This window comes from Marmota monax, unplaced genomic scaffold (genome assembly GCF_021218885.2).
Source record: "Marmota monax isolate L192 unplaced genomic scaffold, Marmota_monax_Labrador192_F-V1.1 WCK01_AAM20220418_F8-fsc00091, whole genome shotgun sequence".
NCBI lineage: Eukaryota > Metazoa > Chordata > Mammalia > Rodentia > Sciuridae > Marmota > Marmota monax.
In genome coordinates this window covers 6,012,992-6,036,834 of record NW_026692434.1, presented here as the reverse complement: position 1 = coordinate 6,036,834, position 23,843 = coordinate 6,012,992, and the positions used below count along the sequence as shown (strand labels likewise).

Below are 23,843 nucleotides of genomic sequence, written 5' to 3'. Positions count from 1 at the left end.
AAGAAAAAATTCAATACAATTAAATTTGGAAGCAAAATATAAGGGAAGCTGTTTAGTACTGCCCCTTCTACCTGGAATGGCATAGCATAGTCAGCTCATGATATTTGACCTTGCTGGTATGGAGGCAGACAAAGTCAAGGGCTTGCTTTCATAATGGAGACTTCTGAACACTGTGAGAACCAACAACACTAAGCTCAATGAAGTTTGTCCCTGCCACCACTTGGCTCTTGAATGACATACTCTTATACGTAGGAAATTTCTGTTTTGTTTTGTTTTAGAGCTGGGACTTCACCTGGTTGTGACTGGCAGGACACAGGTCTCAGTGGAGGCAGCTACATGATGAAGACTGTGAGCTGACAGTGTGGGACCAGGCAGCAGTGCCAGTCCTTGCCTTTGTCAGATACAATTTCATTTTCTTAAACTCAAACAACTCTTCCCTCTCACATCTGAAGTACTTTTCACAGGGAAACTGACTTACTATATTATTATCCCTCAGTTAAGATTCAGTGTAGGTGTTTAACTACTCCTGCCTTTTCTTTTCAGTCATCAGCAGATTGATGAGGGTCGTTAGTCTCCATGAATCATTTTAAGCTTATTTGCATTTTCCTTGATGAAAGAAAAGCAAAGGAAAATAATTGCAGTTTTCAATGTTCATTGGGATATTCTGAGAGTTTTCTGCAGTAAATTATAGGGATGTGAGAAACCTAAAGAGGCATCACTCATTTCTCATATGTGATTGCTTAATATCTCATACTCTATCATTTCTCTTACAAACATAAGATTTAATACCCTTGAGTGGATTCTTAGCCTTACACTGTTATCCTCTCTTACAATGTTTAGTACCAGGAACTTTAAATGTAAAGAATAATGTAATCATATTCTGCATCAAATCAGTACAATTCCATATGCAACCTTCCCTACTTTGCAAGGACTGGCAAATGTGTTTGTGGCTGATTCTTCTCTCCCTTCCCCCATCTAATACTGGTAGACAGGAAATGGCAACAATGTCTTTAGTTGTTCGATACCATGTTATATAGTGTATAGGGACATAGTAATTTAAAACAAACCCACATGCTCCCAGTTAAAAAAGAAAACAAACATGTAGCACAGATTAATTACGTAGTTGTTTTAGCTATTCAAGGAAACTCTTCATTTTTACAAAGGGATTCACTACAGATTTTCTAGTGAAAATCTAAGCTCTACTAGTGTACTTAAGATATAATTAGATCTGCTTAAATTGGATTTGTACACATTTCAGGAACTGATTCACTATGCAAGGAAACAGCAAATCTATGTTTGCTTTGCTACATGAAGCATAAGCAGCAAATATGCATATGTTCTATCTAGAAGGTGTCAAACAACCAGATGTTTGGGAAAACCTGAGTACTTGACCATGCGTTCAAATACTCATCCAAATGCTTAGCATGATATGTTTGAGTCTGGAGTTTTTCTAACACAGCAGGAGGAGCACATACATGACATATTCTCTATTTTACAAAAATTGATAGTGTACTCCTTCTATTACTTATAGGTGGGCAATTTTAGAAATTACCCCTTTGATGAAAATTTTGCAAATAATATCTGTCACTTTCATTAAATGAAGAGGTTGTCTGTTTTCAATGTGATGAACAATTTGCATTTAAAAGCCTAAAATAAAATAAGTTAAAATTAATTTTTTTTTTGGTCCTGGGAATTGAAATAGGACCTTGCAGGTACTAGGCAACTGCTCTATCAATGAGCTAAACCCCAACCCCTGCAAGTAATCTGGAAGGCAAGATGTTAACCAACAGTATTGTTCAAGAACACAGGAAATGAAATGCTAAAACATACAACATCATGCTACTAAAATAAAAATAGCCGTGGCAAAATTTTCCACAATAGTCTAACCTGGAAATAGAGGAGTTAAATTTAATAGGCTAATGCTTATCTGAGTGATGTGAGCTGAGGCTAGAAGACAAAACTTTACACTTGATTATTTACATGGTGGGTTGGGCTGTTGATTGCTTGCAAAATAGTATTTAGAATTCCTGATACAAAGAACATCCACTGGTCTAAACTGATAACCCCTTCATGATAACTTTGTAACTGGATCTCCCCCTTTCTTTCTTTCCTTCCTTCCTTCCTTCCTTCCTTCCTTTTTTCATTCTCAAAGATTGAAATCAGGGGTACTTAACCACTGAGCCACATCCTCAGCCTTATTTTGCATTTTATTTAGAGACAGGGTCTCACTGAGTTCCTTGGCTTTGTACTTGAGATCGTCCTACCTCAGCCTCCAGAGCAGCTGGGATTACAGGAGTACCATCATGCCCGGTAGTAACTGGATTTCTTTATGAAAAACGAAACTATCTTATTTTAGGTGAAAGTGTTGTAAGCATTACTTGAGGATTAGGGGACAAAAAAGACATCTTATACCTTAGTGCTTCATTGAGTGGTGGCAAATGCATTTGTCAACCTTGAAAGAACCAAGAGAATGAGAAGTAGCTGAATGTCTTGAAGATTGCCTGGGCTTTTAGTCATCAAGGTCTAGGTAGAAATCATGGCTCTTTTTTGTACTTGGTATATTATCTTGCATAATATATCTAGCCATTTGGTAAAATGGGGTTGGGGAGGATAACACTTACATTGTAAGGTGTTTTTGTTTGTTGTTAAACAATAAATCAATAATCCTGATAAATAAAATGTACTTAAATGCTAGCTCCCTTTAGGTTTTGACAACTTTGCAAAATAAATTAACATTAGCTTCAAATTGTCCTTGAAATTTGGATACACAGCCTCAGACATGTTCTTTTTTTTAATTTGTTTTAGTTGTAGTTGGACACAATACTTTTATTTTTATGTGGTGCTGAGGATCTAACTCAGCGCCCTGCATGTGCTAGGTGAGTGCTCTACCACTGAGCCACAACCCCAGCCCCTCTCAGACATGTTCTTAAGTTCATAAATTTTATCCCCAGAGGGAAAGCAGAGCAGCAACTCTATCAGACTTGGAGTGATCCCTGCCTAATGCTCCACTCAACAGATGTAGACATTGAGAGAAGAGCTTATGAAACCATGAGCACTGTTATCAGATACATTTACCACAAAGCTACAACAATAAAAATCCATTTCATTACTCACCAGAAATAAGTGGTTATTGTGAATACATGTACCATTGAGTCACTTTAGTTAGATGAGTGTGTTTGTGGAGAAAAGTGCCACAATTAACAGAGTTTGATTGTGGTAAGAAGACTCTTATAAAGATGTTTCCACTATAAAAGTATAATATTTTCTCTCATGTAGCATTTAAAAATACTCCACAGTTCACTTGTTCTTGTGTCTGTTAGGTCCTTATATATGAAAAAGCCAGTGATTGTAACACTTGCTAGCCTTCCAATTATTTTCTCTGTGCTGGCTCCATTTCTAAGAGTTCAATTTATTTAGTATTAATAATAAATATATGAAATGGGGTATGTTATTATTAGCAGTTTTTTTGAATTTTAAATCTCATTTAATTCTTTCTCATTTTTTTTGTCATAAAAACACATGTAAAATTTACCCCTTAACCATTTTAAAATACAGTTCAGTGGTTTTATAATTGCATAATGTTGTGTAGTCATTGCTATCACACAACTCTGCAAGTCTCTTCATCTTATTAAACTGAAACACTACACATATTAATAATTCCCCATTCCCCACTTCCCCAACACCTTGAAACCACTAATCTACTTTACCTCTATGATCTTTGACTAAGTCATTGAATGTAAGTGGAATCGTACATCAATATTCTTTTTGTGACTGAATTATTTCACTTGAGGTTCATCTATATGTAGCATGTCCCTATTTCCTTCCATTTATAAGGCTGAATAGTAGTTGAATGTTTGTAATAAATGTTGCTTATTCTTTTATCTCTCAATGGACACTTGTTTTGCTTCCACATTTTAACTTTTGTAAATAATACTGCTATGAACATGGATATACAAATATTTCTTCAAGATCCTGCTTCGTATTACTCTGCATTAAAAAATGACAAAATCATAGAATTTGTAGGGAAATGGATGGCATTAGAGCAGATTATGCTAAGTGAAGCTAGCCAATCCCTAAAAAACAAATGCCAAATGTCTTCTTTGATATAAGGAGAGTAACTAAGAACAGAGTAGGGTCGAAGAGCATGAGAAGAAGATTAACATTAAACAGGGATGAGAGGTGGGAGGGAAAGGGAGAGAGAAGGGAAAATGCATGGAAATGGAAGGAGACCCTCAGAGTTATACAAAGTTTCATACAAGAGGTAGTGAGGGGAAAGGGAAAAATAATACAAGAGGGACAAATGAATGACAGTAGAGGGTGTAGAGAGAGAAGAGGGGAGGGGAGGGGAGGGGAGGGGGGATAGTAGAGGATAGGAAAGGCAGCAGAACACAACAGACACTAGTATGGCAATACGTAAATCAATGGATGTGTAACTGATGTGATTCTGCAATCTGTATACGGGGTAAAAATGGGAGTTCATAACCCACTTGAATCAAAGTGTGAAATATGATATATCAAGAACTATGTAATGTTTTGAACAACCAACAATAAAAAATTAAAAAAAAAAGATCCTGCTTTCAATTCCTTTGGCTGTACACCCATAAGTGAATTTGCTACATAATAAGGAACTGTCATACTCTTTCCCATCTTGGCTATATAATTTCATATTTACACTTATATTGCAAAAGTATTCCAGTTTTTCATATCCTTGCAAACATTCAGTAATTCCTTCCTTCCTCCCTCCTACCCCCTTCCTTCCTTCCTTCTTTCTTTTTTCCCCTCCTCTTTTTTCTTTCCTGGAAATTGAACCCCGGGGCATTCTACCTCTGAGAGACATCCTCAGCTCTTCTAATTCTACTGTGAGAAAATCTTGCTAAGTTGCCCAGGATGGCCTTGAACTTGGAATTCTCCTGTCTCAGCTTCATGAGTCGCTGGGATTACATGCCTGTACCACCATGCCCAGCTTCGATTGTTTTGATAGTAGCCATCCTAATAGGTGTGAGTGGTATCTCATTTAAATTTTGATTTGTACTTGACCATCTTATCATGTGCTTATGGACATTTATATATCTTCTTTGGGGAAAAGTCTATTGATGTTCTTTGCTCATTAACAAAAAATATAGAATAAAGTCTGTAGTTGAGCAGTTCAGCACTGTTTGGGTGAATTTTTCATTTTTAAATGAGGTTGTTTTACTGTTAAATTTTAGAAATTCTCTATATATTCTGAATATTAATACTGTATCAGATATATGACATGCAAATATTTTCTCCTTTTTTATTTATATATAACAGCAGAATGCATTACAATTTTTATTACACAGAGCTCAACTTTTCATATCTCTGGTTGTATACATAGTATACTCACACCAATTCATATCCTCATACATGTACTTTGGATAATTATGATCATCACATTCAACCATCATTAATTACCCCATGCCGCCTCCCTTTCCCTCCCATCCCTCTGCCCTATCTAGAGTTTGTCTATTCCTCCCATGCTCCCCCTCCCTATCCCACTATGAATCAGCCTCCCCTTATATCAAAGAGAACATTCGGCTTTTTTTTTTGGATTGGTTAACTTCACTTAGCATTAGTATATAGAAATGAAACTGATTTTTGTGTGTCAACTTCATATCCTGGTATTTTGCTGGATTCACTTATAATCTCATAGTTTTTTATGGAAGATTTTTTTTTGCATATAACATTGCATCATCTGTGAATTAATTTTACTTTTACTTTTTCAATTTGGATGCCTTTTATTTCTTTCACTTGTCTAATTTCTCTAGCTAGAACTCACAGTAATATGTTGAATAAGAGTGGTAAAAACATTTTGTCTTGTTTCTCACTTTATAGGAAAAACTTGGAGTCTTTTATCATTGCATATGATGTTGGTTGTGTGTTTTTCATATAAGGCTTTTATTATGTTGAGGTGGTTTCTTTCTATTCCTGCTTTGTTGAGTGTTTCGTTTTTATCATGAAATGGTGTTGTGTTTTGTCAAATGCCTTTTCTGCATCTATTGAAAAGATAACATGGCTGGTTCCCTTAAAGTGGTGTATTCACCAGGTAGAACCAGCTTTCCTATCCAGAATTAAATCTCATTTGGTTATGGTATATTATCTCTTTAACATGCTGTTGAATTTGGTTTACTAATATATTGTTGATTTTTTTTTTTATATCCATGGTTACAGGGTTATTAGTCTGTAGTTTTCTTGTAGTATCTCTGGCTTTGGTATCAAAGTAGTTATGACTCGATAGAATCAGAAAATATTACCTCACTTTTAAATTTTTGGAAAAGTTTGAGAAGAATTGCTATTAGTTCTTTAAATATTTGTCAGAATTCATCAGTGCAGTCATAGGTCCCAAGCTTTTCTTTTTCAGGAGATTTTGGATCATTCACAGAATCTCCTTACCAGTTCTTGATAGGTCTACTCGGATTTTATATTTCTTCATGATTTGGTCGTGGTAGGTTTTGTATTTCTAGGAGTTCATTTGTTTCATTTATTAAATTTATTCTTAGTATTCTCTTATAATCCTTCCTATTATTATAGAATCATTGAGTTTCTGCCAAATCCTCCCTTTTTCTTAGTCTATCTAGCTAAATGTTTATTGACTTTGATGATCTTTGCAAAGAACCTACTTTTTGTTTCACTGGTTTTATTTTTTTCCTGTTTTGTTTTATTTGTCTGTGTTCTAGCCTTTATCATTTCTTTCCTGCTGCTAGTCCTTGGTTTAACTTGTTCTTTTTCCATAAGCTGTAAAGTTAGGCTGTTGAATTGATCTTTGGTGTTTTCAAACCTCTAAATATTTCCTGATTGTCCTCATGATATCTTCTTTGGTCTATTGGTCATGTAAGGTTATTGGTTTAATTTTCACAAATTTGTGAATATCCCAGTTTTATTGCTGGTGCTGATTTTTAACTTCATATCATTGTATGAGAAGCTACTTTGTGTGATATCCATCTTTTATAGTTTACTAAGACTTAATTTGTGAACTGACATATGGTCTGTCTTATAAAGTGTCCCATATGTACTTGGGGAAGATGTGTGTGCGTGTTGTTGGGTAGAGTGTTCTGTTCATGTCTGCTATGTCTAGTTTGTTCACTGTGTCAGGCCTTCTGTTTCCTCACCGATCTTCTGACTGATTATTCTATTCATTATTGATTGTGGAGTGTTGAAATCTCCAACTATTATTGTAGCACTGTTTATTTCTCCCTTCAATTCTGTTATTTTCTGCTTCATATATTTTGATGTTTTGTTATAATGTATGCAAATATTTATAATTGTTATATCTTCTTGTATCAGAACTTTTATTATTACATAATATTATTCTTATCTCTCAAAACCACATTTGATTTAAAGCTTTTTTTTTGGTCAGATTTTGGTATGGTGGCCACCTCTGCTCTTTTCTCCTTTTACTTCCATTTTTTCCTTTGGATCTAAAGTAGAATATCTTGTTATCAGCATAGAATTTAATCATGTTTTAATCCATTCTTCAAATCACTGTCTTTTGATTGGGAACTTTAACCTATATACCTTTAAAGTTATTAATGATAAGAAAAATTTTACTTCTGTCATTTTGCTATTTATTTTCTATATACTTTACAGCATTTTTTGACCCTCATTTTCTACATTACAGTATTCTTTTGTGTTTAGTTCTTTTTTTCTTTTTTCTTTGCAGTGAAATGTTTAAATTTCTTTCTTATTTCCTTTTGTGTATATGCTGTAATAATTTTCTTTGTGGTTACCATAGGGATTATTAACATATTAAAGTTATATCACTCTAAGTTGAATTTATACCAGCACAACTTTGATAACGTGAAACTTTGCTAATTTACTTCTTCATCCCCACTATTTTCAGTTATTGCTGACACAAAATTTTATCTTTGTAGATTGGTTTCAAAAAGAGGAAAAATAAAAATAAAGAGGAGGTTACCTTTCAAGTTCCATTAAAGACCCTTTGGCTGGAGGAGATTGTAATAATATAGGAGGCATAACAAGAATAGCTGCCACCTTTTGTCTGAATTTTTGTGATCAGAAGCAGTAATCAACAATAATAGCACATGTCTCTGACATTTGAAGGACAGAGTCCTTTTTCCCATCCTGGCTCCTACAAGCAGTGTTCAGGCTGTTTCTGGAACATAGGCACAGTTGTCTGCTATGGGCTGGAATGAGGGACCAGTAGCGGCCACTGTGCTAGAGCTAAAATTGACTATAATTTACTGTCCAACTCTTCCTCTAGAAATTGAAAGCAGTCAATAGAACCCAGAGTTCCAAAAACAGTTACATCAGATTCTGCCAGTGCAACTGTTGTCTAGGTAGGGAGATCCAGTCCTGGTGCTTTTTATTCTGTCTTCTTTCCCAAATCCTCCTATTCACTTTTTTTTTTTTTTTTTTTTTGATTTTGGGGATTGAACCCAGGAACACTTTACCACTGAGATACAGTATACTTCTTTTATTTATTTATTTATTTTTTTTAGTTGCAGATGGACACGATACCTTTATTTTATTTATTTCATATGGTGCTGAGGATTGAACCTAGGGCTTCACACATGTGAGGCAAGTGCTCTATATCACTGAGCCACAACCCCAGCTCTAGTTATTTTATTTTTATTTTGAGTCAGGGTATTATTAACTTGTTGAGGGCCTCACTAAGTTGCTGAGGCTGGTCTGAAACTTGCAATTTTCCTGCCTCAGCATCCTGAATCATTGGAGGATTATGGATATGTGCCCCCACCTTAAGTCTCCTATTTTTTGGGGGGGGGAGGGTTTTGAACCCAGTGGCTCTCTACCACTGAGCTACACCCCAAACTTTTTTTATTTTTCTGAGACAGAGCCTTGGAAAATTGCACAGGCTGGCCTAGAACTTGTGATCTTTCTGCCTCAGCCTCCCAAATTTCTGGGATTACAGATGTGTGTTACCACATCTGTCTCCTATCCACTTCTAACAAATGAGAAAACTAAGACACAGAGAAATTTTTTTTCCCCAAATCACAGAGGTTAAAAAGTGGCAGAAATGGAATTTGGACTCATGGTGCCTGGCTACAGAGACTATATCACATTCTTAAATTCACAAATTGCTATTTCTGTGGAAAGAAATAAAGGGAGTGGGTATATAAAATGAAACCTTAGTTCACCCAACTGAAAAGAATGAATGAGCAAATTAGCATAGGCAGCAACCAATCTGGCTTGTAATTGAAGTAAATATGCAGCTTCAAATTTACAAAGTAGCTTTGGGCATATAATTCTGGATGAGGATGACAAGAGCCTCTTTAATCTATGGGATGGAGAGCTGAAGTGTTCACAGGGCCTTAGAAGGTGAGCAAAACAACATCCAAATGACCTGCATGCCATACCTTGGTGCCCTAAGGAAACAACTGGGTGGAAAAGAGTGTCAGAGAGGCCCTGGGAGGTTGTCTGAGGGCCAGGTTTGCTTGTAGTCTGCTCCCTGCCAGAAGTGTGGGTACCTTTTATTTGCCCAGAAATAGAATTATAGGAAATCTCTGAGCACATTAAAAAAAAAAAAAACCCTAAAAGGACAGGCTATGAAAAAATACACAATTGTGATGTGTGATTTATATGTAATTCTAAATTACTCCTCTGGTGTTTGTTCACAACAATGGATCCCAAAGTATACAAAAATGACTTTAAGCTGAGTGTGGTGGTGCGTGTCTCTAATCCCAGCCTCTTGGGAGGCTGAGATGGGAGAATCACTTAAGCCCAAGGAGTAGCATGGGCAACATAACATTTTCCCTGACTTGGAAAAAATAATTGACAATGTCTATATTTTATCAACTAAAATGCACTCTAGTTACTAAATTTTGATCAGTTGTTCATTGCTCATCATGTTTAAGAAGTCAAGGTTTTGGTCAATTTTGGTCTTTGAAGTTTTAAGAGTTTCTTTAGAGTCTTTAGAAATTAATTAGCAATGAGTAAATACATACTTTGGAGATTTGAAGGATGCAACCTAACATTTTGAATTATTTTTGTCATATTTTTTGTTGGTGCATTATAGTTTACATAATGCTGGGATTCATCGTTATGCATTTGTACATGCACACAATATAACAATGTAATTTGGCCAATATCACTCCCCAGCATTTCCCCCCAGTATTTTTCTCTTTCTTTCCCATGTATTTTGGATTCTTGATTTATGAAAGAAACCTTTTTATGAGATTCCTAATGATGATTTATTTATTCCTAGTATATATTAATGGTCATATAGTGGATCCAGTTTTTCATGTTCCCAAGTCTGAAAGTCAGATTTATATTTTAAATCTAAAATTTTGGTTGGCAGTTCTGCATGTGGTCATAAAACCAGCTGTGCTTTAAACCTTGGGCTCAGATCACTTGTTGCAATCAAAGGGGTGGACAAGGCTAAAATCCCACTTGCTACCCAAATGTAAACCTTGTAAATGGAACAGTTCTCCAGTGTGCTCTTTGGTCTATCTGTTCTCTGTCTTGGGTCTTGAAACAATAACCATAACATTAGAAATATACTGCTGAGCACAATTTTTATGGAAACAAATTGAGATAGATTTGTTCCAGACTCAAAAAATACTTTCCCCCCTAATACTGAACCCAAAGGCTTGATGATTTCTTGCCAACCTCAAGCACAAACTAGCCATCTAAAAGTAAGGTAAGAAAAGCATCTGCCCTCTTCTCAGGTTATGTGAGTTGAAGTCTTTCAGTTTCCACCTTCATAGCAATAGCTTTTTTTTTTCTATAGTAAATGGTTATTGCTGTGTATAACCAAACTCTGTTTATTAGGGCACACAAACCATCTTAATTGGGCTCCCCTCCTTCCTCCATTGTCCAGTAGCATTACAGAAACAAGTTATTTCAGTTCATTTAGATGGTTCTGAGACTGTCAATTCTGATAATTTTGGACGAAGTGAGCAGGCTAAAATGGATGTAAATGAATCAAACTTTTAATCATATGTGATTTGAGTACACAGAGCTACAGTTCAGTTGTAATAGAAGGTATAAGAGCTTAAAAGACCCAGAATAATTCACACTAAAATATCTTGGGGTCTTTTTCCATTTTAAAATGAATCAAGTAATTCTGTGTGGTTGAGGATTGACAGCAAAATGGAAACAGAGCAAACTGCAGAATTTTTCACCAGGTAACTGCATTAGCAGCAAAACTCATAATATAGTCTGTCAGTTGAAAAGAACATGAAGGAGCCTTCTGTTTTCTTATGAGGTGCCATAATCTCACAGTTCCTGGCCAATTATACTTAGCTACTGCTAAAATGAGGTTATTAGAAAATGCTGTCTTCCCCTGTAGCTTTTAGCAATAATGAGATACTTCATGAATACTAACTTTTCTTATAATTTGTTTATTAGCATAGGTAAACAAAATTAAAACTACTATCAAATACTGCCTTATATTTATGATGTGCCTATAACACAAGCTATTGCTCTATAATATAAATCCTGAATTTAAAAGTATATTCCTGAGGATTGACTATAGGTTAAACTGGTGGGCAAATGCTTTAGTGATCTTTGAAACTTTCATATTTCTTAGTAATATTCTTTTTTTCTAGCTAGATATTTCTGTAGGATAAAATGCATAGCATAAATGTTATAGACAGTTATTATTATATGACATAAAATTTATACATATTCCTGTTCATGTATTTTCACTTACCAGAATTAAGAGGCAACTTGAGGCCAATTTCGTGTGCTCAGGGATGGTAGAAAACACGGACAAAATCAAGCAACCAAAGACAAGGAGGAAACTGTAAAACAACAGTGAAAAAGAGGAATTTGATAAGAAACTTGCCTTATCATTATAGAAAGAATAAAACACCAGACCCATTTGAAAAGGCATAGGTTAAATCATAAAAGCCCTAGTAGACACTAGCCATTTTTTTTTGTATATTTGTATGTGACTATATCTTTTTTTTTTATTTTTAATTTTTTATTGTGGGTTGTTCAAAACATTACAAATTTCTTGACATATCATATTCCACACTTTGATTCAAGTGGGTTATGAACTCCCACCTTCACCCCATACACAGATTGCAGAATCACATCAGTTACACATCCATTGATTTACATATTGCCATACTAGTGTCTGTTGTGCTCCGCTGCCTTTCCCATCCTCCCCCCTCCCCCCTCCCCACTTCTCCCCTCCCCTCCCCTCCTCTCTCTCTACCCCCTCCACTGTATAACCCTGAGGGTCTCCTTCCATTACCATGCAATTTCCCTTCTCTCTCCCTTTCCCTCCCACCTCTCATCCCTATTAAATGTTAATCTTCTTCTCCTGCTCTTCATCCCTACTCTGATCTTAGTTACTCTCCTTATATCAAAGAAGACATTTGGCATTTGTTTTTTAGGGATTGGCTAGCTTCACTTAGCATAATCTGCTCTAATGCCATCCATTTCCCTGTAAATTCTATGATTTTGTCATTTTTTAATGCAGAGTAATACTCCATTGTGTATAAATGCCACATTTTTTTTTTATCCATTCGTCTATTGAAGGGCATCTAGGTTGGTTCCACAGTCTTGCTATTGTGAACTGTGCTGCTATGAACATCGATGTAGCAGTGTCCCTGTAGCATGCTCTTTTTAGGTCTTTACGGAATAGACCAAGAAGGGGAATAGCTGGGTCAAATGGTGGCTCCATTCCCAGCTTTCCAAGAAATCTCCATACTGCTTTCCAAATTGGCTGCACCAATCTGCAGTCCCACCAGCAATGTACAAGTGTACCCTTTTCCCCACATCCTCGCCAGCACTTGTTGTTGTTTGACTTCATAATGGCTGCCAATCTTACTGGAGTGAGATGGTATCATAGGGTGGTTTTGATTTGCATTTCTCTGACAGCTAGAGATGTTGAGCATTTTTTCATGTACTTGTTGATTGATTGTATGTCCTCCTCTGAGAAGTGTCTGTTCAGGTCCTTGGCCCATTTGTTGATTGGGTTGTTTGTTCTCTTATTGTCTAATTTTTTGAGTTCTTTGTATACTCTGGATATTAGGGCTCTATCTGAAGTGTGAGGAGTAAAGATTTGTTCCCAGGGTGTAGGCTCCCTATTTACCTCTCTTACTGTTTCTTTTGCTGAGAAAAAACTTTTTAGTTTGAGTAAGTCCCATTTGTTGATTCTAGTTATTAACTTTTGTGCTATGGGTGTCCTATTGAGGAATTTGGAGCCCGACCCCACCGACTGTAGATCGTAGCCAACTTTTTCTTCTATCAGACGGCGCGTCTCTGATTTGATATCAAGCTCCTTGATCCATTTTGAATTCACTTTTGTGCATGGCGAGAGAAAGGGATTCAGTTTCATTTTGTTGCATATGGATTTCCAGTTTTCCCAGCACCATTTGTTGAAGATGCTATCCTTCCTCCATTGCATGCTTTTAGCCCCTTTATCAAATATAAGATAGTTGTAGTTTTGTGGATTGGTTTCTGTGTCCTCTATTCTGTACCATTGGTCCACCCGCCTGTTTTGGTACCAGTACCATGCTGTTTTTGTTACTATTGCTCTGTAGTATAGTTTGAAGTCTGGAAGACACTAGCCATTTTGAATATCAAAATACAGTATGATATAGGGTGTAAATGGGGCACCTTAACAATTTTATTGATAAAGAAAAGGTTGTATGTGTGAATTTGTTTGTGTGTGTGATGCTGTGTTTAAGTGTTCACATTTAAGAATCTATAAGTTTCCAATACAAATCTTTTTTCAAGCAGGGATCCTGAGAAAGGTTCAGAGAGAGAGAGTGGTCATGTTTTCCTACTGGAGCAGACTGCAGCCACTCTCCTATCAAAGAAGCAGTATCCACCTCATGTTTGGCAGCTTTGGCAAAAAGTCAGGTATTCTAAGTCACTGTTACCAGGACACTGGCCCATTGTTTGAGTCTGATACTGCTCATGAATTCTCATTTGTCATTCTTTTATATGAATAAGAAGAATAGAAAAGGGAAGGGGTGATCTACTCTGCTACCTGTGCATCTCAATTTCCTTGTAATCAAACTAACAGAAAAATTACCTCTGTGCTCTGTCTCCTCCTAGGTTATTAGAAAATGCTCTCTTCCCCTGTAGTTTTTAGCAATCATGAAAGACTTCATGGATACTGCTAGGGAGTGGAAGTCAGGGGCAACCATTTCTTACCAATCCATCTATAGATTTTTTATTTCAAGAAAGATGGAACTTGCAGAATCAAGGGAGGAGTGGAGTTCCCAAGGAAAATGTCTAATAAAAGAAAAGGCTTTGTTTCAAAGTCAATTTTCAAGATAACAAAACAAAACACCCAAGATACCTGCTTTGGAACAATTTCAACTTCTTCTCATCTCTGAGAAACTCTATAATAAGGTCCTTGAAAAGATAAATTTTTGTGTTCTTTGTAATAGTGGAGTTAATTCTTGCCTCTCTTTGGCTTGCCCTGAAAAGTCTTATAAGTCTTTCTACCACCCTTCACTGAGAGTGCCTAATGGCTTATAGCCAAGGATTAGCTAAATTATGGTCTGGGAAACAAATCTGGCCCCACATACCTGTTTTTATAAGTAAAGTTTTATTGGCACACAGCCATTGCCATTCATTATGTATTGTCTGTGACTGTTTTCATGTTTCAATAGCAAAACTGGGTAGTTGCAAAAGAGACAGTATGACCAGCAAGACAAATATTTACTATCTGGCCCTTTAGAGAATAAATCTGCTATATAAGGGGGGGTGACTCAAAATGGGGTTGGGATGGATAGGGAATCAGGGTGGGAGGGAAAGGGAGGGAGAAGGGGAATAGCATGGATGGTGAAAGGAGACTCTCATCATTATACAAAATACATGTATGAAGATGTGAATTTGGTGTCAACATACCTTATATATAATCAGAGATATGATAAATTATTATATAATGGTGTATTAAAAATTGTAATAAAAATAAATAAATAATGTGCACTAAAAAAAGAGAATAAATCTGCTGACCCTGACTAATATCATCTATTACTTATTTCTTTGTATCTATCCCAACAGATAACTAGAGTGAAAGTACATAATTGCTTATATCCTGCATGATGATAATAATTACCAACATTCACAGAACATTTCCTATAGGCTGGACACTGCACTAAACCCCCTGTATTTGCATTCTCCCTCATTATCCTTACAAATTTGTGGAGTAGAAAAGTCATTGTCTCCAGTGTACAGTTATGAAAACTGAGGGTGAAGAATCTTTTGTAGCTAGTCCAAGGTTGTGTAGCAGGAGAGTCTGAGCACTATGTGCAGTCAGCTTTCACACTGAATTGCTGGATGAGCTTCCCTGTACCTGATGAGGATGGTGATCATGCTCTTGGCTCAACAAGACTTTGGAGACTACCCCTGTATTGCTTTAAAACAAGACAGAAGTAGTTGCTGTTCCAGATAGAAGATGGCTCCAAGGGGGAGGATTCTACTAGTGATACAAACCTAGCACACAATATTAATAATGTCTCATTGATCCTTGACTTATATATCTAACAAATCAGGATACTTTCGATTATATGTTAAATTTATCCCAATAGACTAGAAATTGTAAACTAATAGTCAAAACCTCATACCTACGTCACTGTCAAACTACCAATGAAAAAATAAAACTCAGGGATCATTAAAGTGCCTGGGAACAGGATGTGGTGTCTAAAAAGGATGATGACAGATGTTTCCTTTCTAATGAGTGGCCATTATCTGGATATGCTCCTTGAGTCCAGGTTTACCAGAAAACTTTAGGAAAAGTGAGCTGGCCAATTGTTTAATCACAAAATATCATTCTTCTCCAAGAGATCTCAGTGGTAGACTCATAATCTCTTATGTCTGTGTCCAAAACAGAACTTTTTGCTAGTTCTTTCCTCACTAACATTTGGATCTGCTTAGTCTTTCCCCTTCATTTTACCACTTTTCCCATTTTCTTTTTTGATTTAATACTACCTTCCTTTCTAATGAGAGTAGTTTCTGTACTAGTATTGTCATTGCTACAGAGGCCCATCTGAAGACTGCAAGCCAAAGACCTCTGTTGCTCTGGTTGCCCAAGAAGCTATGGATGGACAAATATGTTCATTAGTTTATCCCTTTCTCCCTCGCCCTTCCTTTTATCATTCATCCAGTTATCCATTCAGTAAATACTGATTAAACATATAATGCTAGTCTGAACTGTGAGGGTTGTAACAATGACGAAAATTCCTTGTTACCTTTTTTCCTTCACAGAATATCAAGTCTATCAGAACATACAGAGAGGCAAGCAGATGTAAACAAAAAAGCAGATATAAACAAAATGTTCGTAGTGATGATTGCAATGATAGGGAAAGTACTGGGGATGATGGGAGCATGTGGTAAAGGATGGATTAGGCTGCTAAATTTGTGGTTTCTTATGGAAAATGAAGATATGGGCATTTTGCTAAAAATTAAGAATTTCATGATAGAAACAACAGAGTATGAATCCAAGTTTAGCACCATTTTAAATGTGGGAATCCATGGGACTATACAGACTGCATACCCATGAAGCCGAACTGGGGTTAGGTAAGACTTCCTTTTTTTTATGATTTCCATTTCTTTATTTTCAATAAAATTGAGAAAAATTTAACTGAGTTGTCAGTCGATAGATCACAAAAATAATACTTGAATATGTGCCACTGTGTGGTTTTGGCATGTAAAGTGGAAGAGTTCAAAGAGTTGACTGACATTTTTATAGCAAGTTTTGCTCCAGTTCCATCTATTTTTACATATGAACAAAGATTCTCACAACTTACAAAAAATACACATTAGAATTGATGCTGAACCCAATCTTGTTCTAGCAGTAAGTAAACATAAAATAAATAAATAAATAATCATCCATCCCATTAAGGAAAATTTTTCTAATTTTTTCTAATTATTTTTTCTAATTTATTTTTTATTTTTTGTCATTTGGTGAGACTTTTATTTTTTTTATTTTTTATTTTTATTGGTTGTTCAAAACATTACAAAGCTCATGATATATCATCTTTCATACATTTGACTCAATTGGGTTAGGGAAGACTTCTTGAAGAAAATTCTGGAAAAACTAGTCCTGGAGGACTAGCAGGAGTTAGTTAGGAGAATAGTTAGAAAGATAGAATACTCTAGTCCATGAGATCATGTGAGTCAAGGTCAGATGCAAGCAAAGTATCACTAGAACTTACTAATTAATCAGTGAATTATAGTTAGTAAATGCCTGATACATGAAAAGCATCAGACAGGTCAGTACTGCAAATCCATTTTTTTTTTTTTTGCATAGGAATCATTTCATTTCAATTGAAAACATGTATTGAATTCTCTTCTTATTGTGAAAGACACTATGTCAAGCACAACAGAGTACAAAGATAAATTAAGCAGACCCACACTTAGGAAGTACATATCTAATGAGATGGAAAAGGTAAAAATATTGGATCATAACAAAAGGCAGAAGCAGATAAACACTAAAAAAAATGTTTCAGAGACGGAAAGAAGGAAGGGATTTTACTCAACTGGGAAAGGTAACAAAGGTAGAAGCAGACTCAGAAAGTTTCCCAAAATAGATGATATTTGAGATGGTCTTTGAAGTGTAGGATTTCAATTAGAGAAATTTCTGGAGAGAAACATTCCAAAGGAGGGTACGATATAAGAAAGGCAGCAAGCCGGAAAAAAAATGACAGGCTTGTAGGGCAGGGTCTGTATCTAGTTCAGTAGACAATGGGAGCCATTGAATAAATTTTGACAGAGTACTAATATCATTAGAGTTTCTAATGAGAGGAAACTCTCCCCAACATGGCTCCAGACTCCAATTCAGCTGCCTGTTTCACCCTGTGCTGCAAGCTTGATTACTTTTGTTCCATGAAACAGGGAGCAAATATTTTGCCTTATTTGTTTTCTGGCTTGCTGCCGTTCTCTATTGTACCTTCTTTCTGGAATGCGTGTCTCCAGAAACTTCTATTGTGGAAATTTACCCCTACAGGAGCAAAGTAGAAATGAGAATAGATTAGAGGCAGCTTAGAGGGCTGCTGTGAACTGGGGAGTGGAGATTGGGAAGGGGCGTGGTAGCTGGGAACTTTGCATACATAGTTATTGGTGATGCTCCTGATAAGTTAAGAAGAGAAAAATTAGCAAAGTCAGGAGGAGAAACTGATTTTGGGGACAAAATGACAAAACTAGGTTTAGACATCCACATGGAAATGTCAATCAAAATTTTGGGCAGAGAGTTAGGTTGGAGATACAGATGCATTTTTTTTTTCCCCAAAGGAAATAAATGTGTAAAACCTATTATCCTGAGAACAGTACAGACCAAATGTATAAAGTTTTGGTAAAGAAGCATAAAGGATATTTGAGGATCACTTTCTGAACTTGATGAATGACATCATAGAGAAAAACAGCTCATTCTTCTATGAGGTAGCTCTTGGGAAAATTTTCAGGGGCAGACTTCTTGGTTGGAGAAGGCACTGATTTGACACAATGACCCTTCTGATGTGACAATCAGGCATTGGGCTCATTGGTAGTGATGTGGTACACTACTGTGATGTGAGTGGGCTTTACTGATATCATTGATTCTGGAGGTCCCATGCATATGTGTATATGTGCATGCTGGTGACCTGCTATCACCCTATTGCCTCTCTCTGGTGGCTGAATACAAGTGGGAATAGTGGCAAGAGTCATTGGACTTACGGTGCCTTATATTGGGTCAACAGGTGTCCAAAGAATCTGTGCATAAATTTAAGGTGTTGTGCACATGAGTGGGAAAACCACAATGTCTTTATTTTGCACTAACTCATGGCCACAAATCCTGGTAGTATCCGTAGCACTTGTGATTTTGTCACTGATAGAAATTAAATATTTTTATATCTGATTTTATAGTATAGATAAAATCATAATTTTTCCTACTGAATAGTAATTTTTCTCATCACTATTTTGAGATTTGTGTAGTCATTAAACTCTTTGTTAGGGCTATTTTTAATGCATGTAGAAAGAAGGATATGATTTAGCATGTAAAAATATGTTTAATATTTCAATAATAGCATTTCAATATAAAATGTTCTTATATGATCACATGTATTTTATGCATTTAAAAACATAATTCTTCCTGGCATGATGGTGCACACCTATAATCCCAGCTACTCAGGTGGCTGAGGTAGGAGAATTGCAATTTAGCCCCACTCTTCCTCAAAATAAAAATGAAGGCAGATTGAAGATGTAGTTCAATGGCAGAGCACCCTTGGGTTCAATATCCAGTAACATCAGAAACAAATAAATAAATAAAAATTCTTCTGAGAAATAGGCTTCACCAAACTGCTGAAGGACTACTGCACACACAATGAAGATGCCTTTGGTGGCGGATTAGGAAGTCAGGGCTGGAAGCCGGAAGATGGCCTATTTTGACAGCCATCAATAATTTACCCAGGTAAGTTTTAAGATCAGTTTTTCAAATATAGATATTTTGTCTTTTATACATGAATCCTAAGGTATCATATGATGTATATTCTTTCAAAGCCATTCTCTAACAGTTATTGGCCTTTATTTTGCCTAAAGCATTCATTCATTCATATTTTGTTTCTGAGGAAATTCACTTTGATCCAAACCTTCATCCAAACCTTTTTTGGAAGGCACTGATTGGTGTAAGAAGAAAAGAAGGGCACGTCAAAAACAAAAAAGCTTTCTAAATTTAGTCAAGAAAACCACCATCAACTCTTCTTGTGGGTTAATTAAGATCAGTTTGTCAGGATCAATTTGGTAAGAAGCTTGACTTGGAAAGATCACTGGTTCTTGCGGATTAGATGATGTCCAGCTTCCAAAGCTTGTACCTGAAGCACAGGTTCACTTAGCTAGAATTAAAACAACTTCACAATAGAGCATTAGAAAAAGCTTTGCTGGGCTGGAGTTGTACCTCAGCAGTAGAGCGGTTGCCTCGTATGCATGAAGCACTGAGTTTGATCCTCAGCACCACATTAAATAAATAAATAAATAAATAAACAAATAAATAAAATATTGTGTCCATCTACAACTAAAAAGATATTTAAAAAAAGAAAAAAAAAGCTCTGTTGATGCTTCATTAAATGAATTGTGACAAGTTACATTGTTGTCATTCACAGAAACTCACAACTCTAGCCATCTTCAAACAATTGTGAATGATGCAATGAAGAAAGAAGAGATAGAACTGGTATTTAAAATAATCTTCATGTAAAACCACAAGAAAGGGAAGTTATACTCCATGTATGTATGATTTGTCAAAATACATTCTACTGTCATGTATAATTAAAAAGAACAAATTAAAAAAATAAATAAAGTGACCATCCCATTGAGCTTAGCTGTAAGTGGCCATACATTTCTACCCAGAAGATGCTCTCTGCAATATTCTGGTGAACTATTAAGTTTTGCATAATGCAACTTGCCATGTAAGTCAGTTATACATATTGAGAGGGCTTTAGAGGAGGGGAGATCTTAAGTGTCTTCAAAGGAAAGGAATCATGGGATTAAAATAAAGGATGCAACAAGAAGTAGATGTAGAATCTTTGAAGGAAACAAGTCTTTTCTTTTTTTGTAGTGCTGTGGATTTAACCTAGGGCCTTGCATGTGTTAGTATGTATTCTTCCAGTGAGCTACATTTACAGCCCTTGCAGAGAGCAATTCTTTAGAAATAACTTCCAAAGGAAATTCAGCCTGGCATCTGACTTTTCATAAATTTCTAAGTATTGCTTTGATCAACTATGCACTTTAGAACATTTGATAGGAGACCTTGCTAAGGCACCACAAATTTTGATGGCTGGAGTTGGTGGTATGCCTGTTGGTATTGGTGACCACAGTGACCTGCTGACAGACACGCACTGGCCTGGAAGACACCCTGCCTGGTGAAATCAAAAGCTCATCATCAGAGGAAAGGGCTTCCTGCATCCTAAATTTATCTCTTTCTAAACTTGGTAGTTTGTAAATGTCCTTTCTGAGTAACTTTTCTGTAAGAGAAGTGCATTTTGCACCTGAAATCTATTCACAGCATACCCCACCTTCCATTGCAAAGCAATAAAAATTTAGCATGACATTTTTGGCATCTTCAACATTTAGAATATTTGATTGGAATTTGATTTAGAATATTTGATTGGAAATGTTGCACAATTCTGCTTAAGTACAATGAGTCCTAAATATTAATAAAGACCATAATCAATAAGAATGATCAGTGAAATCTTTGTGAAGTTTTAAAAATAGGGTCACCAGCTGACAGTTTTATTTATTTTTTTTTTAAAATTTTTTATTGTGGGTTGTTCAAAACATTACAAATTTCTTGACATATCATATTCCACACTTTGATTCTAGTGGGTTATGAACTCCCACCTTCACCCCATACACAGATTGCAGATTCACATCAGTTACACATCCATTGATTTACAAATTGCCATACTAGTGTCTGTTGTGCTCCGCTGCCTTTCCCATCATCCACCCTCCCCCCTCCCCACCAGCTGACAGTTTTAAAAAACGAAATGCTGCATTTTAGATGTAATGTTAAGGGGAAATTAGAAGGTGTGGGAAAGAGCAATTTCGCTTGCTCAGTATGTTTCTGTGGAATATGAGGCAAAAGGATCTGAGCTAGAACATGGCAAGAAAATCCATAAGCATTCAAGAGGCTTCCCTTACAGCAGCGGCTGGACCCCGCTGACACCAGCTTAGGACATGTTCAGCCAGATTCCTCCTCCAGGATGGGGGAATCTATGAGATAGATGGATTTCTGACTGAGCCTCCCTTTCAAGACAGGAGTTATTTTTAAAAACATCACGGATAGACAGTTAAACAGTTTCTCTTTGAATCCTTCCAGTGTCTAGAACCCTCCTCCCACTTTAAGGCAACACAGGGCTGTTGCAGACAGCTGTACTGTTGGAAAGCTATTTTCTCCTCTGAGTCAACTGTTCTTATCTGGGACCTTACTCACTCCCCTTCTGTCAGGCTCTGACCCACAGAAGACATGTTCTCTCACTTCCTTAAGATGCTTCTTCAGATAAACAACATTGGTTTTATATCATGGCTTTCCCCTCAGTCTTCAGATAAAATATACCAAGCCCAGTTTGCTGTCTGCTTTGCTGTCTGCTTTTGAAACAATGTCCAGGTCTGTCACTTTCCTTGTCACTGTTCTTTAAGTTTGCCCAGTTTGTTATTGTATCCCTCCAAGTGAGACTCAGACCCATCATCATCCTCCAGTGTAAGCAAAGATTTGGCATTTAATCACCAACATAAAATAGCTGCACTGTTGATTCTTGCCAGGAAACACAAGTTCAAACTTTCCACTGCCCAGCTATTAGCAAAAGTTTGGTTTCAAAAAGGACTATCTCCAGCATATGCAGTCACTTATTTTCTTTACTTTTCCTACTAAACCACAGGGCCTGGAGCAAACCGGAGCACTGGTCTCCCTACCTTGGTCCCTAAAGTAATTACCTGTTTTGATTTCTCAGTGCTATGGAAGATCTCTATCACTGAGTTAAACCCCAGCTCTTTGCCACTACCTGGAGAAGGAGGAGAAAGTTTTCAGCCAATTCATTCGACTTTAAGCGTTTCTTAGTATTTCACTTTGCATTTGCTCAGTGAGGCCTCCATGTGAAATTTCTGTCAGTATTTTATTGCAAGAATTTGTGATATGTTGCTTCTGGAAAAAATGAAGATGTTTTAGTGTGGAAAAGTAATCTTTAACATATTTGTTTCCTTGCCTGCATTGTTAGGAAGCTCAGAGGTGACTCTGTAATCCATGTTAATGATGACACGGATCCATTACTAACACGGTTGTATGCGTTTATGGTGAACTTCACTCTTGATTGCTTTTTACTAGTCTATCATTATCTTATCTTCCCTGTATTCTATTAGTCATAAATATTTAGAGACACTGTACCAGGCACTGGGAACTCGGATATTGTCTGTACTCTTGATGGGGATTTCAGTTCAGTAGGAAGACAGACCTAAGATTATTTTATCTACTTGGAGTATATATATTTTGTTAATATCCTCAAATCTTTTTTTCTATGATACAGAGCATACAGGATATGCTTGACTGAATGACTAAGCACAAAACCAGTAAATATGTGCTTTTATTACTACTCTTTCTTGAGAGTACTGATGCAGCTTAAAGTTGCATTCTTTTAAAATAGTCAAATGACACCCTTTGGATCTATTTAAAGTAAACTAAAAAATGAGTTGACTTTTGCTTACTTGGATTTCTAAAAAGTCTTATATTTATTACATTTATATATTATACTTATTATTTTATTCCTAGCATAAACTATCAACTCCCTACTCTAAGAACCTCTAAATGTCTTGTACTTGTCTTCAGGATTTTCTTATAAGTACTGTGGCTTGTCTCTGGAGAAGTCATACCAGGTACATGTTCTCAGGACTATCCTATCATCCTGCCTGATTTTTTCTTCTTACTTCACAAGGATTCTATAAAACACTTATAGTGCTTTCCTGAAATAAAGATCTTTTACTTTGTTTCCCTGATATAGCAATGCTGGTAAACTTATCCAAGTAAGAAATAAATATCACTTAATGTTTCTTGCTTTTGGCAAACTTGTGTAGCTTTTTAGTAACCACAGTTGTTTGCCCACATTTATAAACCATTGGCTTAATATTCTGTCTGAGATATTTCTAGGAATTGTTTTTGAGCTTATTAGTATACAAAGTCCAGAACTTCCTATTTTACTGTTTTTTGACAATCAGAATATTTTCTTCTCTCTGATCATTTGGCAGCCATTACACTTTTCCAAGATTTATTAATGTTTCTAATAAAAGTTCAATTTTATAAATACTTCAGTGCCTTATAATGTAATAAATGTAGGTCCAGAAATATGAATTCATTAATGGTGAAGAGTTTGCTCAGGGCTGGGGTTGTGGCTCAGTGGTAGAGCACTTGCCTAGCATGCATG

General features: G+C 36.2%; 1 protein-coding gene across 2 annotated transcripts in view; it reads right to left on the bottom strand.

Annotated features, from left to right (window-relative positions):
* The window catches only part of Kcnq5 (potassium voltage-gated channel subfamily Q member 5), a 550,965-nt gene that overhangs the window by 165,840 nt on the left and 361,282 nt on the right, over window positions 1-23,843 (bottom strand). For both annotated transcript variants that reach the window (XM_046443015.2, XM_046443014.2), the window contains exon 2: window positions 11,651-11,741. In XM_046443015.2, the coding sequence (XP_046298971.1) occupies window positions 11,651-11,741 (91 nt within the window). The remainder of the gene's footprint in view (window positions 1-11,650; window positions 11,742-23,843) is intronic.